The 24,771-nt window shown below is 37.1% G+C and overlaps 1 protein-coding gene across 1 annotated transcript; it reads left to right on the forward strand.

The window, feature by feature from the left end:
* Positions 1-5,302: 5,302 nt before the first annotated feature.
* OTOL1 (otolin 1) lies at positions 5,303-23,491 on the forward strand. Its single transcript, XM_077159151.1, has 4 exons — positions 5,303-5,663; positions 18,115-18,204; positions 21,864-21,935; positions 22,593-23,491. Exons 1-4 carry the CDS (start codon positions 5,303-5,305, stop codon positions 23,489-23,491), a joined length of 1,422 nt encoding a protein of 473 aa, XP_077015266.1.
* Positions 23,492-24,771: the final 1,280 nt, after the last annotated feature.

A 24,771-nucleotide genomic window follows, 5' to 3' on the forward strand; every position in this document is an offset into this window, starting at 1 on the left:
GAAGTCTCGTCTAAAGATCTCTCTAAGGAATAATTTTATTTTTGAAATTCACATTTCTCCATTCCTCTTCTCTTCTTCTTCCTTAAGTCCATTGGCAGAAACCCAAAATGACACTAGTAACTATATTTTTGAAAAAACAAACACTTAACTAGAAATATACAAGGATTAGGTACAAGGTAGGAAAGAAGATAGTTCAAACATGACGTCCCTTAATCCGTTTTCTTTATTGTTGAATGAAGAATAGACACTTGGCTGCTCTTTCTTATTTCTGGGATTTATGAGATATTCAAGCAAGAGTCCATAGTAGAAAAGAAACTTTATTCTCATTTATGTGATACCTACTGTAGTGATACAACATTTACTATAATTTAGTCTTCCTGAGTAGCTTATAAAATTTTAAATCCAAGGACTTTGCAAAATCTCCTTGCAAGTGTTTAATTGACTTTCTGCTATAAGGAACCCCACAGACCATTACCTGGCTAATTGCTTGAGTTACAGTGTTTATACAATCATTCTTTGTCCTTGGTTTTTTGGAGTATTAAATAGCAAGGCTAGGCTGAGAGAAGTGACTGCCATTTTTTCATGTGAAGCTTTAACATCTTGGTAGCTGTTTTATAGACAGATTCTCTTCTGTTCTTCTCTTGGTTCATACCAAACCTGATGTTTATCAGATGTATCTATTGCTCTTATTCTGTGATTTTTGACTCTCTCTTGGAGAGTCCTTGACCTCTAAAGTGTCTTTCAGAGCCACTGTTACAGTCAGGGCATTCCATGATGGCTCTAGATTCTAAATTCTAGAATAGGTCTGGACAAGGTGAAACAATATTTAACTCTGGGATGCTATGATTAGCTAGAATTAGCTGGGAGAAGATAATGCTTTAGAACTAAAAAGGGATTTAGTGTTGGATTTAAGGACACCAAGCCAGTAGTGATTTGCCTTACTCTGGTTTCATTCATGTTAGTGACCCATGTTCAGGTTTCCTCTTATGGAGTTAACAGAGCCCAATTCCATCATGAAGTCTTGGAGCCTGATGCCAATTTATGGAGTTAGATTAAAGTAGGAAAGTGCTAGGATCAGCATAGCAGCACAACCCAGAAAACCTCTGTGTGGTCTCTCTCCTTCCGTGTTCCCTGCCTGTTCTTGATGGTGTGGGTCAGTGACAATGGCCCAACTAATGGTGAGACATAATTAAAACTGTTTCAGGAGCATTTTGAGAACTAGAGATAGGGGAAGAACCAACTCTGATACCTATAGAGAGGCCGAGATTGATTTTCTCTTGGCAACTGCTCATTAAAATATGTCTACGGGATCTGCTCTAACCTTGATCCGTGCTGCTTAGCGGAGCTAATTCAGAGTCTAATGGGCTAAGGTTTAGGGGACTCGGATATGTGCAATGTCAACAGACATTGTCAAACTCCTGACTTTCCTGATATTTGTTTATAAAATATTTCATTGCACTGGAATAGGTTTGGAGCTCTCTGGATTCAAAAAAAGGGGGTCGCAAAATCTTAGACATTGCAGAAATGAAAGACAAACGTACTTGGAAATATTTTCATAATAAAATATTCCTTGCATGAAATGTCTTTAATAGTTTTGTTTTATATTTGAGTTTCGCTTTACATATGAACGTAGGAGTAATCTGATAAAAAGAACAATGCAAGTGTTTCAACACTGAGACCAGGGCTATCAATAGAAGAAAAGCTACTAGGAATGAATAATTCTGTGTCTATCATATTATCTGAAAACGTATCTTTGGCCTACCAGTCAGTCCTGAGACCTCCCCCGAAATCTTCCCTTTAGGGTTGTTCTCAGATATGTTAATTCTCTCATAGACCAATTGGAGCAGGAGTGAGCTTCCTTTCACTCCTTCTCCATAATCCCACTGAATACCACCACAACTGGTATTCTGCTTGGTCTCCATGAAGGCTTTAGGTTTGCTAAAGTTTGGTTGTACTCATTTTACTGGGTGCATAAACAACATTTATCAACAAAGTAGGCAAATTTGCTCTATTGTTAACTGCTACCAAGATCAACTAATAAAGCAAATAAATGAACTAATCAGTCAACAGGTTTGGACTCCATTGCTTTTTTATTTTTTTTACAGTTGGTGGAAAATAATCAATTTGTGAAATAACTACAACCTCATCATCTAGCAGCACACCACACATTCATGATGTCCCTTTCCCCCACCTGTTCCAGTGATTCCTATCCCTAAAATAAGAAAAATGGTACAGCAGACATACTCAGAAGCATTGTGAGGGAAATCAAAAAGATGAAACAGAGTAGTAATAATTTTCTTCTTGCCTTTGTCTAATTTCATCCTTGAAGGTTTTTTTTTAGGTTCTGGAAATGTGAAGCTAGGATTATTTTCATAGCTAAATTTACATTTTTATATGTCTACTCATCCATGCATACGAATTCACTTTTCTACCATGCAGTCAGCATAATTATTTTTTGTCTTGCCCTAGCTTGATAGCTCCCAGGTCTCCTAGAGCAGTTTCTTTCCACACCCAAGCCCATGCCATGCATTTCAAACTGCAACTGCTCAGGCTTTGCACCTAGTCTTACTGCTTTGATTTTATGCTGGAGGAGAAAAGGAGGAACTGAAAAAGCGACGATATGCAGAGGAAAAAAGTATCTACATTTGCCGCTGAACTCTTCTTATGATGTTAGATTATGAACCAAAGCCAATCCCTTTACATCTAACAGAAAAATGTTAAGAATATCTGTTTTGTTCTACTGTGTGCTTGTTAAATACAAGCAGCATTTAACTTGGCATATGCAATGTTATTTTCAATGTGCTTAATAAAATTGCAATGAGTTCACTTATGGAAGAAATAACCTTCCACTGGGTAATATGTTATTATGCTTTTGCTACATGTTTCAACACCCTCAGAGGGATGAGCAAAGCTTATCAGAGTTGATTACAATCACTCTGGAATTTCCTTCAACAAATAAACTTACAACATTTCTCCTCCTTCTTTTTGATGACATAGTAAATTTTACGTTGCATTGTTCTTGTGTGGTGGAATTGTTTTAACAATTGTAAAATGCCTTGGACGTGCATGTTATAGTTTCAATGTTTGCTCCCTTCCCTGCCCTTGTCCCGCCAGCCATCTCTTGGTTGCCAACTCAACACTGGTTTCCAAAGACCCTATCAGAACATGTTTGCAGTCAGAAATACTTTGTACTTGTAGAAGAATATCACAGATAAGTTTTAGTAAGGAGAAAGGAGGATTATTCTCTCACATGATATCATATGTTTAAACAAGCAATGTCCTAGAGCATTAATACTCAGCAACTAGCAAACACTAATTAGCAAGAGAATTAAAAGCACCGTTATTTCATTTAGGGCCTGATGCCATATCTCTAGGGATGTGGGTCCAGTTATATTGGATTATTTACTGTAGATAAGCTCCTTAGGGACAGAGACTCGGTTTTATTTCTACTTCTATTTTAAGATTTAGCATAGAGCCTGGTAATTCTTAGATGCTCAAATGCATGTTTTTGAACAAAGGAACGTTTTATTGAACACAATTGTGTGAACTACTGGAAGTTCGATTATTTTATATCCAAACAGAATATTCCTGTTGTCTAGCTTTTGCTGCAGCTGGGTCTAGATGACTGATGGGCAATAAACATGTTTTATATGCTCACGCTTTCTAGGGGAAGTGAGGTCCCTGAATTTGCAGAGATTCAGTTGTGATCACCTGTCCTTCACACATTTCTTTCTTTGCTTTTGTCTTCTCTCATCTCTCCGACTAGATTGTAAACTCACAGAGGTCAGAGACCATGGCTCACGTTTGGTGTCACCACATACAATTTCTCAGGGCTTGTGACGTTGCCATATTCGGTAAATATTGGTTGCCTGGATGAATGATGGCAAAGACAACTTGAAGGAATGTTAACATTTTTGGATTTTTATCTGATTTTTGTCCCTTCTCATCAGTTTTGATTTATATCTACCTCTTTCTTAGCACTGATCCATTGAGTCTGCCATTGGGTTTATTGTTCTTTAATCTCATCCTGATAAATGTGGCATGATTTATGCAAAGGGGTTTAGGTTTTGAAATTAAACAGACCTGCATTCAAGTCCTGAATCCATAACTTACTGGCTGTATGACCTTGATCAAGATATGTAACTTCTCAGTGGCTGTTACCTCATCTGTGAAGATGAAAGATAGTGTGTCACTTACCTGGAAACCGATTGGATTGATGAATGTAAGGCACTTACTTACTCACAGCAAGGGGTCTATAAAGAGAAGATGTTTTCCCCATGATCATTTCCACTCTCTTTACTCTTTTCCTAGTTATCTCAGAAAACATGCATTTCTAATTCTGACTATTTGTTAGCAGCCACTGGATGGTTAGAAGTTGATGGGCAATGAAATATTCTGAACTACCAACATTTCACTTCAATGGAAACCTTGTATCATAGCACTTAGGACATTGATAAAAATCTTATTGTTCAGAGTAACCACTATTTGCCTCATTAAAATAATACAAGGATATATGTGAGTTTTCAAAAAAGCACTTCAAATTGTAGTTCAAAGAATTAGAGAGTTAAATGACATGTGAAGAATAAGAACATAGCATGTATTTTACTTTATGATTTTAAAAATTGTTTCTCTTCCCATTTATTACCGTAGGTTTTAAAATATTGCTCTCACAACAGGGCCATTATCCCTAGTAGATTTAAGGACTATTTCACCAGTATTTTTTCATGAAATAATTGAGTTTCCTAGGATAAATTATTTAGCTCAATATTTTCCATCTCCTTCTAATATAAATGTATTTGATTCCTATAAATCTGAGGAATCAGTCAGGAAATTATACATATTTGTTTCCCCAGGGCATATGAGCTATTAAGGCATGTTGCATTTACTATAAATCATATTTGTTATTTGGCAAGATAATTTGAATGACTGAGAACACTAATTTAGAACATGTAACACTGGGAAAACAACCAGAAAGGGAAATTGAAGCAAGATATTCCTTATAATAAATACTTAAAATATTCAAGAATACATTTACACATAAAATATGTCATTTAAAAAATTATGCATGTTCATTTTTTATGGTTCATATATGTATATGAATATATGCTTCATATATGTATATATTTATATCACAGACATTTTTATGATGCATACTGTTCATTCCTTGTGGTTCATGTATGTAGATGCATATTTGCCCCATATATGTACACATTTATATCACTTAGACTTTTCATTTGGGCCTCGTGTAATATGTATATGTATATATATGTATTCCCATTTTATCTTTCTCCCAGACTCAAATATGTGGATGCTTTCTTGTCTTTGTGTCATTTTAATTATTTTGGCTATTGCTGGTATGGATGCAATAGCGAAGACCACACCGTATGTTAAGTTTACAAAGAAATCTGAAGGAAAAGAGATTCCAAAGGAACTAAAGCCATCCAGTGGCCCACTTCTGGAAGAAGAGATCCCCTTCGGTGAAATGGCTGAAATGGCAGAACCAACCTTGGAACCCTCTGGCTTGAATTCTGCCTTTGGTACTGCTACTCTTTTCCCCTTTGAAAATCTTACCCTTGATTCAGCTGATTTTTTTTTGAACTGCTGTGATTGTTGTTCACTTCTACCAGGGCAGAAAGGAGCACCTGGAGAGACTGGAAAATCAGGTATTTGAAAAAATAGAAAACTATATTTTTCACTTGTACCTCTCTAGGGCTGAGGTGTGGGTTGAGAGGGGAAAGGGTTTCTGCATTGTCATTCAAATGATGACAGACCTAGCTGTAACGTTGTGCTAACAGATGCAAATGACGCTGTGTTATCCAGTATAGGAGTCACTAGCTGTTCAAATTTGCAAGCTGCTGGAATGTGATACACCAGAAATGGAACGGCTTTTATAAGGGAAATTTATTAAGTTACCTGCTAACTTTCTCTCCAGGCTTCTTGCTTCCTGAAGCACCTCTGGGGACGTTTTCCTTCTTCATCTCCAAAGGTTTCTGGCTGCTTGGGCTCTCCTGGTTCTTGTCGCTCTGTTGGATCTTGCAACTCTGTTATGGTTTTCCCCAAAATGCTTCCTCTTTTAAAGGATTCCAGTAAAACTTATCACAATCCACCTGGAATGGGTGAAGCCACATGGCCATCTAATCAAGGTTAATACCCACAATTGGGCATCACACCTCCATGGAGATAATCTAATCAGCAGATGCCAACCTACATTATTGAATAGGGATTAAAAGAAAGATTGACTCAGGATTAAAACATGGCTTTTCTAAGGTACATAATCCTTTCCAACCAGGATACAGCCAAATGAGTAAACATTAGTATTAAAATTAACACTAAATAACATTAAAATTCAGTTTATAAATCACACTTGCAACATTTCAAGTGCTTAATAGCCACATGTGTTCTGTGACTACTGTATTGGGCAGGCAGATAGAAAGTGTTTGCATCATTATAGAGAATTAGAGCAAAGACCAAAGCTAACCAGCCCTGGCACTGGTGCTGTAGTTCTTAAAGCTGTACATATTTACGACCCTTACACTTTTTTTCATGAATGACTAATCTTAAAGAATAAATGAAATTTCTGTTGTCTGGTAAGAATGTGTGCTGACTGATGGATTTTTGGAATGCTGTTTGAATTGTGATTAGAAATGGAACACGTGGAAGGTGGAGAATAAAGCGTGTGATTCTGTTTGTTACTTAAATTAAAATTCTGAGGCAACATTGAATCCTTGCCCAGTAATAGTCTCCATTAAAAGCCATAATTACATAATTCAAAATTTCAAATATCTTTAATATAGGCATAATGTTTGTACTCTCATTTTTTTTTGCAATAAATTTTAGCTTTAACATGCTTTTGAGAATTCAAGATAAAGTTAAGATCAGAATGTCAATTTCAAATTTACTATTCCTTGAAAAAAATTTTGTTGTGTCTCACTTGAAGAATTTAAATTTATAAAATCAGTAACTATAAATGCTCATTAAACTTTTCACTTATTCCATCTTGTTATAGGGACCTGTTGGGAAATGAGCTGAATATTTATGCAGAGTAGAAGAGTGATACAGTGGCCTGGGGCACCAAGATTTCAGGGGTACCAAAATTTAGTTGGAATGCTCACCTTCCATGCGGAAGCCCCTCAAATAAAAATTGGAAGTGTAATAAGATTGAGGTAATTAAATTTACCAAACCTTCTCTTAAGAGTGTGCCATATCTCGCTGGCAGATTGCTTGGGGTGGGAGATGTAAACTTCAAAGGGCATGGCCAAGTAAACACAGTTGCTTGCTAAACTACTTTCTAAGGATTGTGGGATTACCCAGTGGTGGATTCAATTGTGCTGTTTTCAGGGCTCAGCCTCTTCTCTAAATACATGAGACAGATGTATCGAAAGAGTGCCAAGTTATTAGCCTATGCTGTGCCATATAGCATAGAGCTTAAACACTCAAAGTTTTGAGTCTCTCATGATCCTACCTTACTGAAGCATTGCTACTTCTTTAAGTCTCAGTTTCCAAAATATAAAATGAATTAAAAATGATATCAACTTCATGGAGTTGTCAGGAGAATTGAATGAAATAATACATATAAGGGATTGGGTGCCAGGCATGGAGTACATGCCCCAAAATTATATTTACTTTTGCAACTACCTGTAATAAGTTTCTGGTCCTATCTTGTGGAATATTATGAGCCTAATATGACAAGATCCTGTTTTTGAGATCCATCGAGAGATATTTGTTCTGATTTGCCAGCGTTTTGAAAAACACTGCTTTTTGGGATTATGGGAAGATAGCAGAGTACAAAGCTCCAGAAATCAATCCAGTCACCAAAACGGCTATAGAATGGGGAGGAACTATCTGAACCAACTACTTGAACTCTGAAGTGTAGTGAAAACTTGCAGGATCCAAGGAAGAGATGGATGAAGAGGCTGGAAAATTTCCATGAACTTTCCTATCTATGTAGTGGTTACCATCTCCATCAACCAACCATGTGTAAGGCAGCTGTGAGGACTGTAGTCCAAGTCCCTGATACAGCTTGCTGGTGCCAGGGTGGGCAATAAGGGCCTGGTCCCCTAAAACCGAAGAGCTTTTGGAGTGATGGCTGATTACTTCTTTTGACTGCTGGAAGGCCAGAATGGAGGGTGGCCACTTCCCGCAGTTTCACAGTCAGAAGCAGCAGAGGACCCTTAAAGAGGCAATGTTTTCTCTCCTTTTTTTTTTCCTGTTTAGGAGCAAAAAAGCCTTGGAAAAATCATAAATGGATGGTTCCAGCCCTCAACAAGAAAAACCCCAACAATCCCAGAGGAGTGAGATAATTAGATTACAAAATTGCAACAACATAATACTTAGAATGTCCAGTTCTCAGTAAAAGTTACAAAACAGGAAAGTACAGACCATTCTCTGGAAAAAAAGAATTTGATAGAAACCATCCAAGAGGAAGCTGATACATTGGAGCTATTAGTCAAAGATATTAAATAAACTGTTTTAAATACATTCAAAGAGCTAAAGAAAGCCATAGATAAGGAACTAAAGAGAAAGAGGAAAACATTTAATGAACAAAATAAAGAGAAATTATAAAAAGGAACTGTACAGAAATTCTGGAGCTTAAAATTACAATAATTGAAATGAAAAACAAATGAAATTTGATAGCACATTTTGGCAGGAACAAGAAAGGGTCTGAGAACCTGAATACAAGATAACTGAAGTTATCCAGTTGAGGAGTTGAAAGAAAAAAGAATGAAGGAAGATGAACAGCTCCTGAAGGACTTCTGGATGTACCACCAAGTAAACCAACATATGCATCACAAGAGTTCCAGAAGGGAAGAGAAAAAGAAAGAGGCAGAAGAAGTATTTGTGGAAACAGTGACCCCAAACTTCTCAAATCTGAGGAAAGACAGCAATATACATACCCAAAAAGCTCAGTGACCTCCAAACAGGATAGACTCAAAGAGACATACACAGATATATTATAAGAAAATTGTGGAAATCCAAAGACAAGAAAGAATTTTGAAAATGGCAAAAGAGGAGTGACATATCATGCACAAGCCATTCTCAATAATTAATAGCTGATTTCTCATCCAAAATCAGGTAGGCCAGAAGAAAATGTGATGGCATATTTAAATTTCTTCAAGAAAAAATGTCAAAGAATAATTCTATACCTGGCAAAATTATCCTTCAAGAATGAAAGAGAAATTAAGACACCTATAGATAAGAAAAAAGCTGAAGAAATTCATTTCTAGAAGACCTGTCTTACCAAAAATGCCAAAGATAGTCCTTCAGGTTGAAATAAAAGGGTGCTAGATAATATCTCAAAACCATAGAAAGAATTAAAGAGCATTGGTATAAAAGAAAAAAAAAGTTGATTGTGATGATAAATGCACAACTATATGACAATATTGTAAATGACTGATCGTACACTTTGGATGACTGCTTGGTATGTGGATATATGATATATATCAATAAAAATAAGTAGTTAAAAAAAGAGCATTGGTAAAGTAACTACATAAGTCAATATAAAATCCTTTAATTTGTACTCTTGATTTGTAACTGCTCTCCCTACCCAATAGGAATTAAAAGGTTACATTGTAGAGGACTTCCGGAGAAGATGGCGGCTTAGTAAGATGCGCGGGTCTTAGTTCCTCCTCCAGAAAAGCAACTAAAGAAACAGAAACAATACGAAACAGCTCCCGGAGTCACGACAGAGACCAAAAACACAGCGTACCCCATTCTGGAACAGCTGAACGGGCAGGGAGAATCTGCTGCGGTGAGATACCCGAGAGGCGTGCATTTTCCTGGCCGGGCGGCTGGCGACTGGGGTCCCCTCCACGCACGTGGCTCCCCAGTCTGACTGGGAACGTTGGATAGCGGGGCCCTCCCGTCACGCTTGGCGTTTCCGGCCAGCTGGGCAATTAGGACCGTCACTCTCCCAAGCCGCGGCGGCCAGCGACCCCCACCTCCACGCGCGGTTTCCCGGGCCGACTGCGGTGCAGACAGACGAGTGCCACGAGCGCCACCTACTGGGCAGGAAAAGAAAAACAGAGCCCAGAGATTTCACAGAAAAAGCTTTCAACCAGCTGGGTAACACACCCAGGGAAATCTGATCAAATGCCCAGACACCAGCAGAAAATAATGGATGACGCTCGGAAAATTGAAGATATGGCCCAGTCAAAGGAACAAATCAATAGTTCAAATGAGATACAGGAGCTGAGACAACTAATGCTGAATATACGAACAGAAATGGAAAAATTCTTCAAAAACCAAATCAATAAATTGAGGGAGGACATGAAGAAGACATGGGCTGAACAAAAAGAAGAAATAGAAAATCTGAAAAAACAAATCACAGAACTTATGGGAGTGAAGGACAAAGAAGAAAAAATGGAAAAAACAATGGATACCTACAATGGTAGATCTAAAGAGACAGAAGCTACAATTAGTGAACTGGAGGATGGAACATCTGAATCCCAAAAAGAAACAGAAACTATAGGGAAAAGAATGGAAAAACTTGAGCAGGGGATCAGGGAACTGAATGACAATATGAAGCGCACAAATATACGTGTTGTGGGTGTCCCAGAAGGAGAAGAGAAGGGAAAAGGAGGAGAAAAACTAATGGAAGAAATTATCACTGAAAATTTCCCAACTCTTATGAAAGACCTAAATTTGCAGATCCAAGAAGTGCAGCGCACCCCAAAGAGAATAGACCCAAATAGGTGTTCTCCAAGACACTTACTAGTTAGAATGTCAGAGGTCAAAGAGAAAGAGAGGATCTTGAAAGCAGCAAGAGAAAAACAATCTGTCACATACAAGGGAAACCCAATAAGACTATGTGTAGATTTCTCAGCAGAAACCATGGAAGCTAGAAGACAGTGGGATGATATATTTAAATTACTAAAAGAGAAAAACTGCCAACCAAGACTCCTATATCCAGCAAAATTGTCCTTCAAAAATGAAGGAGAAATTAAAACATTTATAGACAAAAAGTCACTGAGAGAATTTGTGACCAAGAGACCAGCTCTGCAAGAAATACTAAAGGGAGCACTAGAATCAGATACGAAAAGACAGAAGAGAGAGGTATGGAGTAAAGTGTAGAAAGAAGGAAAATCAGATATGATATATATAATACAAAAGCCAAAATGGTAGAGGAAAATATTATCCAAACAGTAATAATACTAAAAGTTAATGAACTGAATTTCCCAATCAAAAGACATAGAATGGCAGAATGGATTACGACCCAGCAATACCACTGCTAGGTATCTACTCAAGGGACTTAAGGGCAAAGACACAGACGGACATTTGCACACCAGTGTTTATAGCAGCATTATCTACAATTGCAAAGAGATGGAAACAGCCAAAATGTTCATCAACAGACGAGTGGCTAAACAAACTGTGGCGTATACCTACGATGGAATATTATGCAGCTTTAAGACAGACTAAACTTATGAAGCATGTAATAACATGGATGGACCTAGAGAACATTATGCTGAGTGAGTCTAGCCCAAAACTAAAGGACAAATACTGTAAGCTCCCACTGATGTGAACCGACATTTGAGAATCAGCTTGGAATATATCATTGGTAACAGAGACCAGCAGGAGTTAGAAACAGGGTAAGATAATGGGTAATTGGAGCTGAAGGGATACAGACTGTGCAACAGGACTAGATACAAAAACTCAAAAATGGACAGCACAATAATACCTAAGTGTAATGTAACTATGTTGGAACACTGAATGAAGCTGCACCTGAAATATGGTTTTTTGTTTGTTTGTTTGTGTGTTTGTATCTTTTGTTTTTGTTTTTTTTCTTTTTCCTTTTTATATATATATATATTATTAGTATTATTATTTTAATTCTCTTCTCTATATTAACATTCTATATTTTTTTCTGCTGTTTTGCTAGTTCTTTTCCTAAATCGATGCAAATGTACTAAGAAATGATGATCATACATCTAGGTGATGATACTAAGAATTACTGAGTGCATTTGTAGAATGGAATGATTTCTAAATGTTGTGTTAATTTCTTTTCTTTTTTTTGATTAATAAAAAAATTAAAAAAAAAGGTTACATTGTAAAACACAAATTAAAATCTATATTAATGGGCATATAATTTACAAGGTGTAACCTGAGATGATAACATTATAAAGGGAGAAAGATGGAGATATATAAGAATAGATGATTTGTATTCTACTGAAATTGAGTTGGTATTATTCAAACTAGATTGTCATTAGCTTAAGATGTTAATTGTAATTGTAAAGGTAACAATTAGGGAAATAAGTAAAATATATAGAGAAAAAGAAAGTAGAAGGAAATCAAGTGGTTCAAATAAAAAAAATTAACTAAATTAAAAAGGTCATAGTTGAGCGATTGAGGCACAAAAATATATGACATGCAGAAAACAAACAGATAAATGACAGAAGTAAATCCTCCCTTATCAGTTATCATCCTGAATGTAAATTGTTCAAACCCTCTTATTAAAAGGCAGATTAGAAGATTTAAGGAAAAAATGATACCTCTATATGCTGCCTATGAGAGACTAACTTTAGTTACGAAGAAGTTGAATGTAAAAGGATGGGAAAAGATATTCCACATAAATAGAAATAACTAAAAGAGATAGAGTGGCTTTATTATTATCAAATGAAATGGACTTTAAACAGAAAAGGACATTATGCACAAGCTATATGACAAAGGACATTATGTAATGATCAAAAATCCAACCCAAAAAGAAGATATAAAAATTATAAATGTACATACCTAAAAACAGAGACCCAAGATAAATGAAGCAAAAATTGACAGACTTTAATGGATAAATAGATAGTTCTACAATAATAGCTGGAGACTTTAATAACCCTCTTCCAATAATTGAAATATTTAGACAGAAGATCAATAAGGAAACAGAGAACTTGAGCAACAGTATAAGCCAATTATACCTAACAGACGTTTATAGAATATTTCACCCAACAATATATATTCTTCTTAAGTGCACATGTATCATTTTTCAGGATAGACTATATGTTAGGCTACAAATCAAATCTTAAAAAATTAAAAAAAGATTGAAATCGCACTGGAATGAAATGGAAATTAATGATAGAGGAAAAACTAGAAAATTCACAAATATGTAGAAATTAAGCAATACATTATTAAACAACAAATGGGTGTATTAGTTAAGGTTCTCTAGAGAAACAGAATCAACAGGGAACACTTGTAAATAGAAAATTTATGAAAGTGTCTCACGTGACCGTAGGAACGCAGAGTCCAAAATCCACAGGGCAGTCTGCGAAGCCGATGACTCCGATGGATGGCCTGGATGAACTCCACAGGAGAGGCACACCAGCAAAAGCAGGAATGGAACCTGTTTCCTCTGAGTCCTCCTTAAAAGGCTTCCCATGATTGCATTTAGCATCACAAATTGCAGAAGACACTCCCCTTTGGCTGACTACAAATGGAATCAGCTGTGGATGTAGCTGACGTGATCATGACCTAATCCTATGAAATGTCCTCATTGCAACAGGCAGGCCAGCACTTGCCCAATCAGGTACCACAACTTGGCCAAGTTGACACCTGTCCCTAACCATGACAATGGGTCAAAGAAGAAATCACAGGGGAATTTAAGAATTACTTAGAGATGAGTGAAAAGGAAAAACAACATCCTGTAACTTATGGGATGCAGCAAAGGCAGTGCTGAGAGGAAAATTTATAGCCATAAATGCCAACATTAAAAAAGAAGATCACAAATCAAAAATCTGACTTCACACTAGAGGAAGTGGATAAAAAAGAACAAACTGAACCAGAAGTTAGCAGAAGGAAGGAAATAGTAAAGATTAGAGCAGAGATAAGTCACACTAGAGGAAGTGGATAAAAAAGAACAAACTGAACCAGAAGTTAGCAGAAGGAAGGAAATAGTAAAGATTAGAGCAGAGATAAGTCACACTAGAGGAAGTGGATAAAAAAGAACAAACTGAACCAGAAGTTAGCAGAAGGAAGGAAATAGTAAAGATTAGAGCAGAGATAAGGAAAATAGAGAATAGGAAAACAATAGAGAGTGCTTAGAGTCATTAAGTGTAAGTGGTAGACTGAGCCACTCCAGGGCTGCATTCTCCCAGAAAAGCTGTACACAACAAACAAGAACTGGCAGAACTATTTTTATTTAAACTCCAGAAAACAGGTTAAGTGTTCCAGTAACGGCAACTGCTGAACTTGGCAGTCAAGAAAATCTCTGTCATAACATGAGCTGGATACATATTTAAGGGAAAGATGGACAACTAAATTTCAGAGATAGCACATTAAAATATCAAAAGGTCCAGGTTGCAACAATAGATCACAAAACATACAAACAAATAGGAAATGATGGCTTTTGCAAAGGAGCAGAATAAATAATTAGAAACTATCAATGAGGAGGACCAGAGCTTGGAATACCAGAAAAAGACTTAAAAAAATGTTCTCATAGAGCTAGAGGAAAACATGGACAAAGAATTAAAGAAAATCAGGAAAATGATAGATAACACAAGGAGTGGATCAATAAAGAACTAGAAATCATAAAAAGGATCCAAGCTGAACTGAAGATCACAGTAACAGAAAAAAAAAATTCTCTAAAAGACTTCAATAGCAGATTGACTCTGGAAAAGAAATGATCACTGAAACTGAAGATAAAACAATTGAAATTACTCACTCTCAGAGGCAGAAAGAAAAAAAGAAAGAAGAAAGTGAACAGAGCCTGAGAGAACTGTGAGACACCCTCAAGTATACCAATATATGCATTGTGGGAATCCCAGAAGAAGAAAGAAAAGAGCAGAAAGAATATTCTAAGTAAAAATTGCTGAAGACTTCCCCAATTTAACGAAAGACATGAATGTACATGTCCAAGATACTCATTGAATTCCAAATAGGATAAACCCAAATAATCACACACCAAGAAATATGATAATCAAAATGTTCAAAGAAAAAGAGAGAATTCTGAAAGCTGCAAGGGAGAAGCAATGCATCACATACAAGGGAGCTTCAATTAGATTAAGTGCCTATTTCTCATGGGAAACCATGGAAGCAAGAATGCAGTGGGATGACACATTTAAAGTGCTGAAAACAAAAAATTGCAAACCAAGGATCTATATCTGGCAAAAAATATTTTTTAAAAATAAAGTTGAGATGAAGACATTTCCAGACAAATAAAAGCTGAGGGAGTTTGTCACCAGTAGACTGGCACTACAAGAAATGCTTTAAGTTGTTCAATGGGTTGAAAGGAAAGGACGCTGTAGAATATATGCAAGTAGCATGAAGAAATGAAGATATCTGGTAAAGGTAGCAATAATGGTAAATATAGAAGCCAGAACTATTGTATTTTTGGTTTGAAGCACCACCTTTGTATAAATGTATAAAAGTAGTGATTAATCAATGACTCTTTTCTTATAATGTATAAATATGTAGTTTTACGACAAGAACTACATAAAGATGCATGGATTGGGAGTATAGGAAAATAACGTGTGCATGCTGTTGAAATTAACTTGGTATCAAACTACATGAGATTATTACAGATTTAGGATATTAAACTTAAGCCCCACGGTAACCACAAAGAAAATATTGGAGAAAATGCACAGAAAAAAATGAGAAAGGCTTCTGAATGACTCAGTGCAAAACTAGGCTGAAGACGTGAATAGACATTACTTCAAAAAAGACATACAAATGGCCAATAAGCCCATGAAAAGATACTCAACATCATTCCCCATTAGGAAATGCAAATCAAAACCACAATGAGATATTCCCTCACACCGACTAGAATGGCTATTATTATTATTATTATTATTATTATTATTATTATTATTTCGGGTGCACATACAGGAATCAAACCCAGGTCTCCTGCATGAAAGGCGAGCATCCTACTACTGAACCACCTGCGCATGCTTAGAATGGCTATTATTTAAAAAATTGAAAAATAAGAAGTAAGAACCCCCTTACATTGTTGGTGGGTATGTAAAATGTTGTAGCCACCATGGAAAACCATTTGGTGGTTCTTCAAACTTAAAATATAGAATTCCATTTGACCTAGAAATTTCACTCCTAGGTTTATACCCCAAAGAATTGAAAGCAGGGACTCAGATTATTGTACACCAATGTTCATAGCAGTATTATCAACAATAGCCAAAAAGAAAGCAACTCACACTGAATTGATTTAGAAATGTGTTATATTTGTACAGTTCAATATTATTCAGACATAAAATGAAATGAAATTCTGATACATGCTACACCATGAATGAACCTTGAAAACATTATGCTAAATGAAATAAGCCAGACACAAAAGCTTCCACTTTAATGAAATATCTAGAATAAGCACATTCACAGAGACAACATAAGGATCACAGGTTAGCAGGAGCGGGGGGTAGGGAGGAATGGGAGTTTGTACTTAATGGTTATAGATCTTTGTTTGGAGTGATGAAAAGCTTGACAATATATGGTGGTGGTGGTAGAACAATACTGCAAAGGTTATCACCACAGAATGGTACACTTAAAAATGGTTAAAATGGAAAATTTTATGTTATATACAAGTTATTACAATAAAAAAATCCTAAACTCTGTGTTTTCATGCCATTGTTTTTCCCATTATATTCTGCCTTATGCAATCTAACCTAGATGAACATCTTTCCTAGATATGAGGGACTGCATCCTTATCCCATGGGAGCTTGAATGCAGCTGCTGATTATATCCTGTGCCAATCTGGGCATAGTTCCTTCATTTTTTCTCTCAAAAGTATATCAACATGAAACTTTGGGGGGTTATAAGGAAGGAGAGCCATTGCACAGAGAAATATAGTTAACATCTTGCTTGGCATGCTGCCCCCCTCCCCCTCAATCAGTTCTTTCTCTATTTCTCTCCTCCCTGAATTCCTTTTTAGAGAGAATTTAAAAATCACCTTTCATTATTTGAGCCTACATTTGACTTTAATCTCCATTGTGAGTGATTTATTTAAGTGTTTCTTTAAAACAAATATGATGTCCTACTGCAGAGGAGTTCTGTTGAATGTATTTTTTCCATTCTGTCCATCTCAAGTATAATAATTGAACTGAAATTATGATGAATTATTTTAATTTCATTGAGGGCACTCATCTACTTGGTTAATTTTCCAAGAATCTGGGCATAAATTCCTCCAATCAAGGATTGCTGCAGGAACTGGGAAACAATGCCTATGCCTTGGATGGAGCTGCAGTTGTAGGAAGGACAAATATCCTAGGTTTGGGGTCCCTGTGTGGCCCAGGTAAGTAAGTGCAAAGGATGTGATTTTCTGCAGAATCAAGGACACTGAATGAAGTCTGAGACCTGTGTGACCTGACTCTTGACTGCCTCTCTGTCTCTTTTCATTTTTGATCAGTAGCCCCATCCACAGAGCTCTTCTTCTAGTTCCTTGAAGATGGATGATCTTTTCTACCCTTGCTTTCCCTGTCTCCTTACTTTTTGCCTAGATAACTCCTAGTTGATTCATTGGGTCTTAGCTTAATGTAATGACATTGCCTCAGGGAGTTCTTTTCTCATCCCATAAATATAAATTAGGTTATGTCAGGTCTACTATGGGATGTTCCCACTCTTCTTTATATCACTAACTACACTTAGCAATTTCTATTTGTATGGTTTTTGGCTCAGTGTTTATGTTTTATGGACTCTCAGTTCCATGAGAGGGTAGGGACTGCCAGAATTGCTGATGGCTGCATTTCTAACACTTAGCAGGGAACTTGGTGCACAGAAGGTCTCAGAAGTAGTTCTTGAATCAATGGGCAATCCAAAAGTGCTAGGTATTGTGTTTTTACTTCCAATTGGAAAGTGTGGGCCACATGAGGTTAAGAGTCAGATAATCATTTTGTTCTTGTTATTTAATACAGTGCGGCTTCCCTGAATCGTTTGATCACTGCCATGAATCCAGTGACAAGTACTAATGAACTCAATTTATCTATTCTGGTAGTACAAAATTGCAAATTAGACAAAGATATTGTCCTGAGAACTAGGTAATAGTTTATTCTCATGCAGATTTTATCATTAGGACATTGACAGTTACTGTCAATAAAATGAGAGCAATAAAATGACTGTTGCCTTTTCCTCCTGAATAACATATTTCAAAAGAGCACTTTTCCATGCTGATGCTTCTTAAAATCCCATTTCCAGGCCCTAAGGGAGAGGCTGGTGGCATGGGGATTCCAGGGGCACCGGGAGTCGCTGGGCCCCAAGGCCCAAAAGGTCAGAAAGGAGAGAAAGGTATGTAATTGTAGTCACTTCATGTCAAAACTCAAGGGGCGTTCCGCATCATTTTTCAGGAAACCAGCTTGCTAAGTAAATACTGAATGCTTTCAGGTGGGTGAATTCTAAAAAATTATAAAAACTTGGTAAAGCAGATGTATTTCATATGAAAATGTTACCTTTATAAATAGTCAACCTGGAAATTTTAAACTTCTCTGGCAATATCACGCACACACACACACACATATACGCACACACATACAGATATATACACTCAGATACACACACACACACACACACACACACAGAGGGTGTCCTACAGCTTTTCCATCTGTCATCAACTACTCTACAGATCAGTTACTGGAAGCCACAGGACCCTCCACAGTGTGTGGAGAAGGTTCCTTTCCCATATAAACCCCACCCTCATCCATGAGCATTTCCTCATCATGTAAATTAATTTTGTCCCAGATAGACCTAACTAGCACAGGCAACCCTCCAGAATAATCATTTTAGAGAGGGAGTCTGCTTGAAACCAGAGACAGTGCCAATGCTGGAAAAAAATCCTGAATGAACATTGAGGAAATCAAGCTTACAACAAGTGACTTTGCACCAACAACTTTACCTCACCTGGAAAATAAAGGGACTAGGCTAGATGTGTATTTATACCTTGTTTACTATCAAAGAAGACTTATAGTTATACTTTCTTAGATCTTTTTTCCAGCTTAGAAATTCTGTAATTCTATAGGTATACCAGTAAAGAGAACTTTCTGCATTGGGAAATCCCTGGTTCTGCAAGTGCTTAAAGGTATGGAAGGAAGGTTACAGATTCGCTGGGACATCTAGAAATTCCTCAGTGAATATCGCCTGCTTGTAGAAATACCATCTATCCATTAAGTTAAATGTTTTAGCTGCAGTGTCACATGTCAAAAAGACTTAATAACATCTATTCATCATCCTCCACATGATTCAGAAACTGCCTCACTCATTTCTGGTAGAACATTCAGTGAAGTAATTACTCAAAAAAAAGATGCTAAGGTAAGAGAGAGGTACTCACACATGTCAGTTATGCGATTTTCATTCTTGGAAACATTTAATCCTTTTGTGGCTGCATTATGTTAGCAGAAAACCCTGTGAAATAAAAGATGAGTGATGAACCTCCCCAGTGATTCATGAATTTTGGAAGCTAGACTTCTGGAAGTAGAAGAAATACAGGAAAGTACCATAAGATAAAGTTCTTAAGAACATTCTTTGATGAAGGATCAAAAGCAGAAATTCATTCAGCCAGTCTCTCTTTATAAAGTGGGAACTCTACTTTCCTTTTTCTTCCAGACTTAGTGTAGACTATTGGTTAAGATTGAGCATTAAAAAATATATAAGTTGAATGACTGTATTCTGGTTAATCATTCAATTTACTATGAGTCAATTGAAAGTAAGCAGTTAAATAACTGGAGAACCAGAATAATTCTGTGAGGCGAAAGTCAGCATTAAATGATTGATAAAGAAGAAATAGGATTTGTCCCTCACTTCCATTCAGATCTGGGTTCTCTCAAAAGGCATTCAGACATTTTCCTTAGGACCTGTGGGTCAATTTTCAATTTTTTAAGATTTCATTTTGTGTGAAGCAGGAATGGAGGAACTCGCTCCTTAGAAAACTCAGCTGAGTGGTCCAAGGTAGCATTTTCCTAATTGGTCTTGTGAAATTTGGGGGGGTCTAGTCTCATGTCTTCCAGTTTGAGTCAGGATTTCTTTTTCCCTGGTAAATCTGAAACAAAGATGTTACATCTATCATAAATAATATAGCTGACAAATTGATGTCTATCCAAGTTATGTGCAGTCGTGTTTGACTCTGTACAAAGTTTTAAATTTTTTATACCTCAGTTTCTTCTGTGATAAAAGTGGTGGCAAAATATCTGCTGTGCTTTTCTTGAAGCGAGGTGCTATAAACTTTGGTAAATTAAAAATGTTCCAATAGATGGAACATACTCTGTTATATGAGCCTCTCTATGATATGAAAGATTGTACTAATATTAGATAAAAAATGGCTGGATTAAATATAACTCATCATGTTAAGAGCTTGGGACAATGCCTGGTGCAAAGTAAATGCTCAATAAGAGCTGTTATTATCAATATTATTATTACTATTATCATTTATAATTAAAATATATCTGATGTGCTTGCACTGTAACAAGATGAACTTTTGACCAAGCCGTATATAAAAATTATTTCATGGTTAAATGGCAAGTATCTGAAAGATTTGTTTTTCAGTTTTTTTCAGTCACGATTTTTCACAATTGTATAATTAGCCCTAGTATATGAAGAATATTCTGATACAAAATTAAAATGAACTTTTCCTTGGTGCTTTATTTCAAGGACAATTTTTGTTTGGGATAGATTTTTGTTATGATTAGTTTAGCCAACTGTGCTCTGTGTTTAAACTTTGGTGCATGACACTATTCCTCAGTCACTGTAGGACATATAAAGAAAACATTTTAACTGTCATTCAACACTCATAATAGGAAAAATATAAACACATGTATAACAGAAGGCAAGATGTCATGAGTTCTATGAGAAGTTTAAAAAGTTATGGAAACAGGGCAGTACAATGGTAGCTCAGTGGCAAAATTCTTGCCTGCCATGCCAGAGACTCAGGTTCGATTCCTAGAGTCTGCCTGTTCTAGTTTGCTAGCTGCTGGCAATATACCAGAAACAGAATGGCTTTCAAAAGGGGGAATTAATGATTTGCTAGTTTACAGTTCTAAGGTCGAGAAAATGTCCCAGTTAAAATGAGTCTATAGAAATGTCCAATCTAAGGCATCCAGGGAAAGATACCTTGGTTCAAGAAGGCCAATGAAGTTCAGAGTTTCTCTCTCATTTGAGAAAGCACATGGTAAACACAGTCAAAGTTTCTCTCTCATCTGGAAAGGTACATGGTGAACATGGTCAGGGTTCCTCTCTCATCTGGAAGGGCACATGGCGAGCACGGCATCATCTGCTAGCTTCTTCTCCTGGCTTCCTGTTTCATGAAGCTCCCCAGGAGGCATGTTCCTTCTTCATCTCCAAAGGCCACTGGCTTGTGGACTCTGCTTCTCATGGCTATGTCGTTCTGCTCTGCTCTCTCTGAATCTCTCATTCTCCAAAACATTTCCTCTTTTATAGGACTCCAATAAACCAATCAAGACCCACCCAAATGGGTGGAGACATGTCATCACCTAATCCAGTTTAACAACCACTCTTGACTAAATCACATCTCCAGGGGGATGATCTGATTACAGTTTCAAACAAACAGTATTGAATAGGGATTATTCTACCTTTATGAAATGGAGTTTTGATTAAAACATGGCTTTTCTAGGGGGCATACTTCCTTTCAAACCAGCACACTGCCCATACAAAAAACAAACAAAAAACCAAACAAAAAAAACTATGGGAATAGCCAGAAAAAGGAAGAATTCTGTTTGAGGGGATTGACTTTGCCTCCAAAACTTTTTAGAATAAAATCTTAGAATCAATTAGAATAAAATATTCTTAATGGCTGTCAATGAATTCTTTTTCTACACTATTTTACTATTAAACCATTTTGGTAAAGGAAACATTGTCATGTGGCACGGCTATAAAAGTGTTATTAGATATATCATAAACACTGTAGGTGGCAAAATAAGTTGATGTTGATGTCATTGTAGGACTTAAAGGAGAACGAGGGGAGCCAGGAACAAATGGAATTCCAGGATATCCAGGGAAACCTGCAGAACAAGGTAGAGTAAAAACTGTATCTGTTTTGCATAGTCTATGTGTTCAGTATAGCGCTTATTTATTTTCTTTTTGTATTTAAAGTTATCAGGAAGGTAAGATAGAAATATAAATTACAATTATTCTTCTAATAGCTCAGTGTGCTGACTAGACACTGGTTTAGGAGTTTGGAGACTACACAATGGGTCCTGAGCATTGTTCTCCTCTAACTGTCCTTGGGAAAAACATCCCAGAATTTTTCTAGGTCTTACTTTCTTTGCCTATAAGATTTTGGGTTTGACTGGACAGTTTGGAGATTTAGGAGAACATGTTGATTGGGCCAAATTGCAAAGGGGGAAAGAAAGAACTACAATAGGCAACTACAGTTCTCATATTGTTTATTATCTTAAAAGTTAAAAAAAAAAGAGCTAGATATACGAGGCCTAAATATAAGTTATTGCTTCTTGGTAGAATTACCTTTTCCTCCTATGTGACAGAAATGTAAAATCGCTCAATATAAGAATCTCCTAGGCACAGCCAAGGCTGAGGCAAGATCCACGTCTTCTCCCACCCCCAGGAGGTTTCGTATCTTTTTTTTTTTTTTTTTTTTTAGCTCTGTGGCAATAGCGTATTGTTTACTGCCTATATGATCCTTAAAAAAGCATTTTAATTTTCCATTTCAGGTGGACTTGGACCGAAGGGGGATAAAGGAAACATTGGACTGACAGGAATGAAAGGACAAAAAGGCTCCAAGGGGGACGCGTGTGCGAATGGCACCAAAGGACATAAAGGAGAGCCAGGGGCTGTGGGCTCACCAGGCCTACACGGGGAGCCTGGGGCCAAGGGAGAAAAGGGGGACCTTGGGGATAAAGGCTACTGTGGCGACTCAGGGGAGAGGGGAGGCAAAGGGCAAAAGGGCGAGGAAGGAATGAAAGGCGAGAAGGGGACCAAGGGAGATATTGGAACCGAAGGCAGAAGCGGCTCAGCCGGCCTGCCTGGGGTCAAGGGCGAGCCAGGGGTGAAAGGAGAAAAAGGGGAGTTAGGTGCTCCCGGGCTTGTGGGACCTTCTGGGCCAAAGGGCGAGCCTGGGAGCAAAGGGGTCCGAGGCTCTATCGGGAAGAAGGGATCCCGGGGCCTTAAAGGCTCCAAGGGAGAGATGGCCAGGGCCCCGCGGTCCGCTTTCAGCGCTGCTTTATCAAAGCCTTTTCCACCTCCCAGCGTCCCTATCAGGTTTGATAAGGTTCTCTATAACGACCAGGGACATTACAGCCCGGTCACCGGGAAGTTTACCTGCAGTTTTCCTGGGGCATATGCTTTTTCCTACCATGTCACAGTGAGGAGCCGACCTGCTAGGATCAGTCTGGTGGCCCGGAATAAGAAGCAATTCAAGTCCAGAGAAACCCTCTATGGTCAGGAAATAGACCAGGCTTCTCTCCTCATCATCCTGAAATTAAGTGCAGGGGACCAGGTCTGGCTGGAAGTTTCAAAAGATTGGAATGGGGTGTATGTCAGTGCTGAGGATGACAGCATTTTTACTGGGTTCCTTCTGTATCCAGAGGAAACTGCTGGAATGTTACCATAAACTTGTGTCTTGTGTGCAGTTTGGGTTTAGTGGAATAAGTCAGGTAACATAGGGCAGTGCTATTTAAAAAAAAGCAATTTTCATCATTTTTTCCATGATAATAAAAGTAATACAGAAAAAAAGGCGAGAAAAATATTCTATAACCCAGAGTTAATTACTATCGATATTTCAAGGCATCTCTGTTTTTTTTAAAAATATTCATATGTATTTGACAGCACAGGAATATATAGTTTTGTAGCTACTTTTTCAATTAGCGTTATGTTGAGAGCACTTTCTCCTGCCTTTTAAATAATCAATAATGTTTGCATGAAAATACGAATGCAGTTTGTTAGTGAATAGACTTGCTATGTATCTTCTATATCTCCTGTAAATGGATGTAATTTCTTTCTGTGCGAGTGTGAACCTAAGAACTGAGATACCACGATGGACAGGTCTTTCTTAAAGTTTCTGATTTTGTTGGGAGGCTTATTTTCCAACAGAATGGGACAGTCCTCATGTAAGATTAATTCAGGGAGAATACACAAAAAGAGTGGTAAAGATTAGCCAAAACATCTTTAAAGTGTATCAGTCTTTAATGGGTGTGCGAAGGTTTGCTCATAAAGCCTCCATTATATGGGCTTGTGTGTTGAGTAAAATATGAAAGTTGATAAAGATAGTGTTCAATCACAGCAAACATCCAGCCATTCATCAAATTATTGTGCTTAGAAGGACTGAATGTCCTTGAAAGAGTCAAGAATAAATTCAAATCCTCTTTGATATCAAATTTGGCCTTTTCTTCACAGTAGAATATTTAATTAGAATAAATTCTTTGGCTTCATTATCATCATCTCTATAGAAATTATTTTTCAGTTATTCAGTGATAAAACAGCTAGAGCAGGTGGGGGTTTAGGAATTCACTTGCAGTGTGAATGTTTAATAGCTCTGTGAATATTTAATAATTTGGTGGCTTCATTTTTTTGCAAAGGGAATTTTTTGAATCCCAATTGAATTTGTTCAGTGAAGGCATATAGACCTGCAGATTTACACATTTGCAAATCTTGGTGAGTCCAGCCAGGGAGTGGGTAATGGGGTAATAGGTGAACTTTCTGGTCTTGCTCAGACAGCTTTGACAAGCATCATCTCAATGATTCTCACCAGTATATATTAGAATAGCATTTCCCAAATATATTCAGAGGAGAATTATCTCTGTAAGTTGTAATTGTGAGTGACTGGAAAAAGAGTGGGCTCTGTGGTTAAACAAATGTGGGAAATATATATTTCATATCTCCTCTTTGAAGATT

This window comes from Tamandua tetradactyla, chromosome 5, assembly GCF_023851605.1.
Source record: "Tamandua tetradactyla isolate mTamTet1 chromosome 5, mTamTet1.pri, whole genome shotgun sequence".
NCBI lineage: Eukaryota > Metazoa > Chordata > Mammalia > Pilosa > Myrmecophagidae > Tamandua > Tamandua tetradactyla.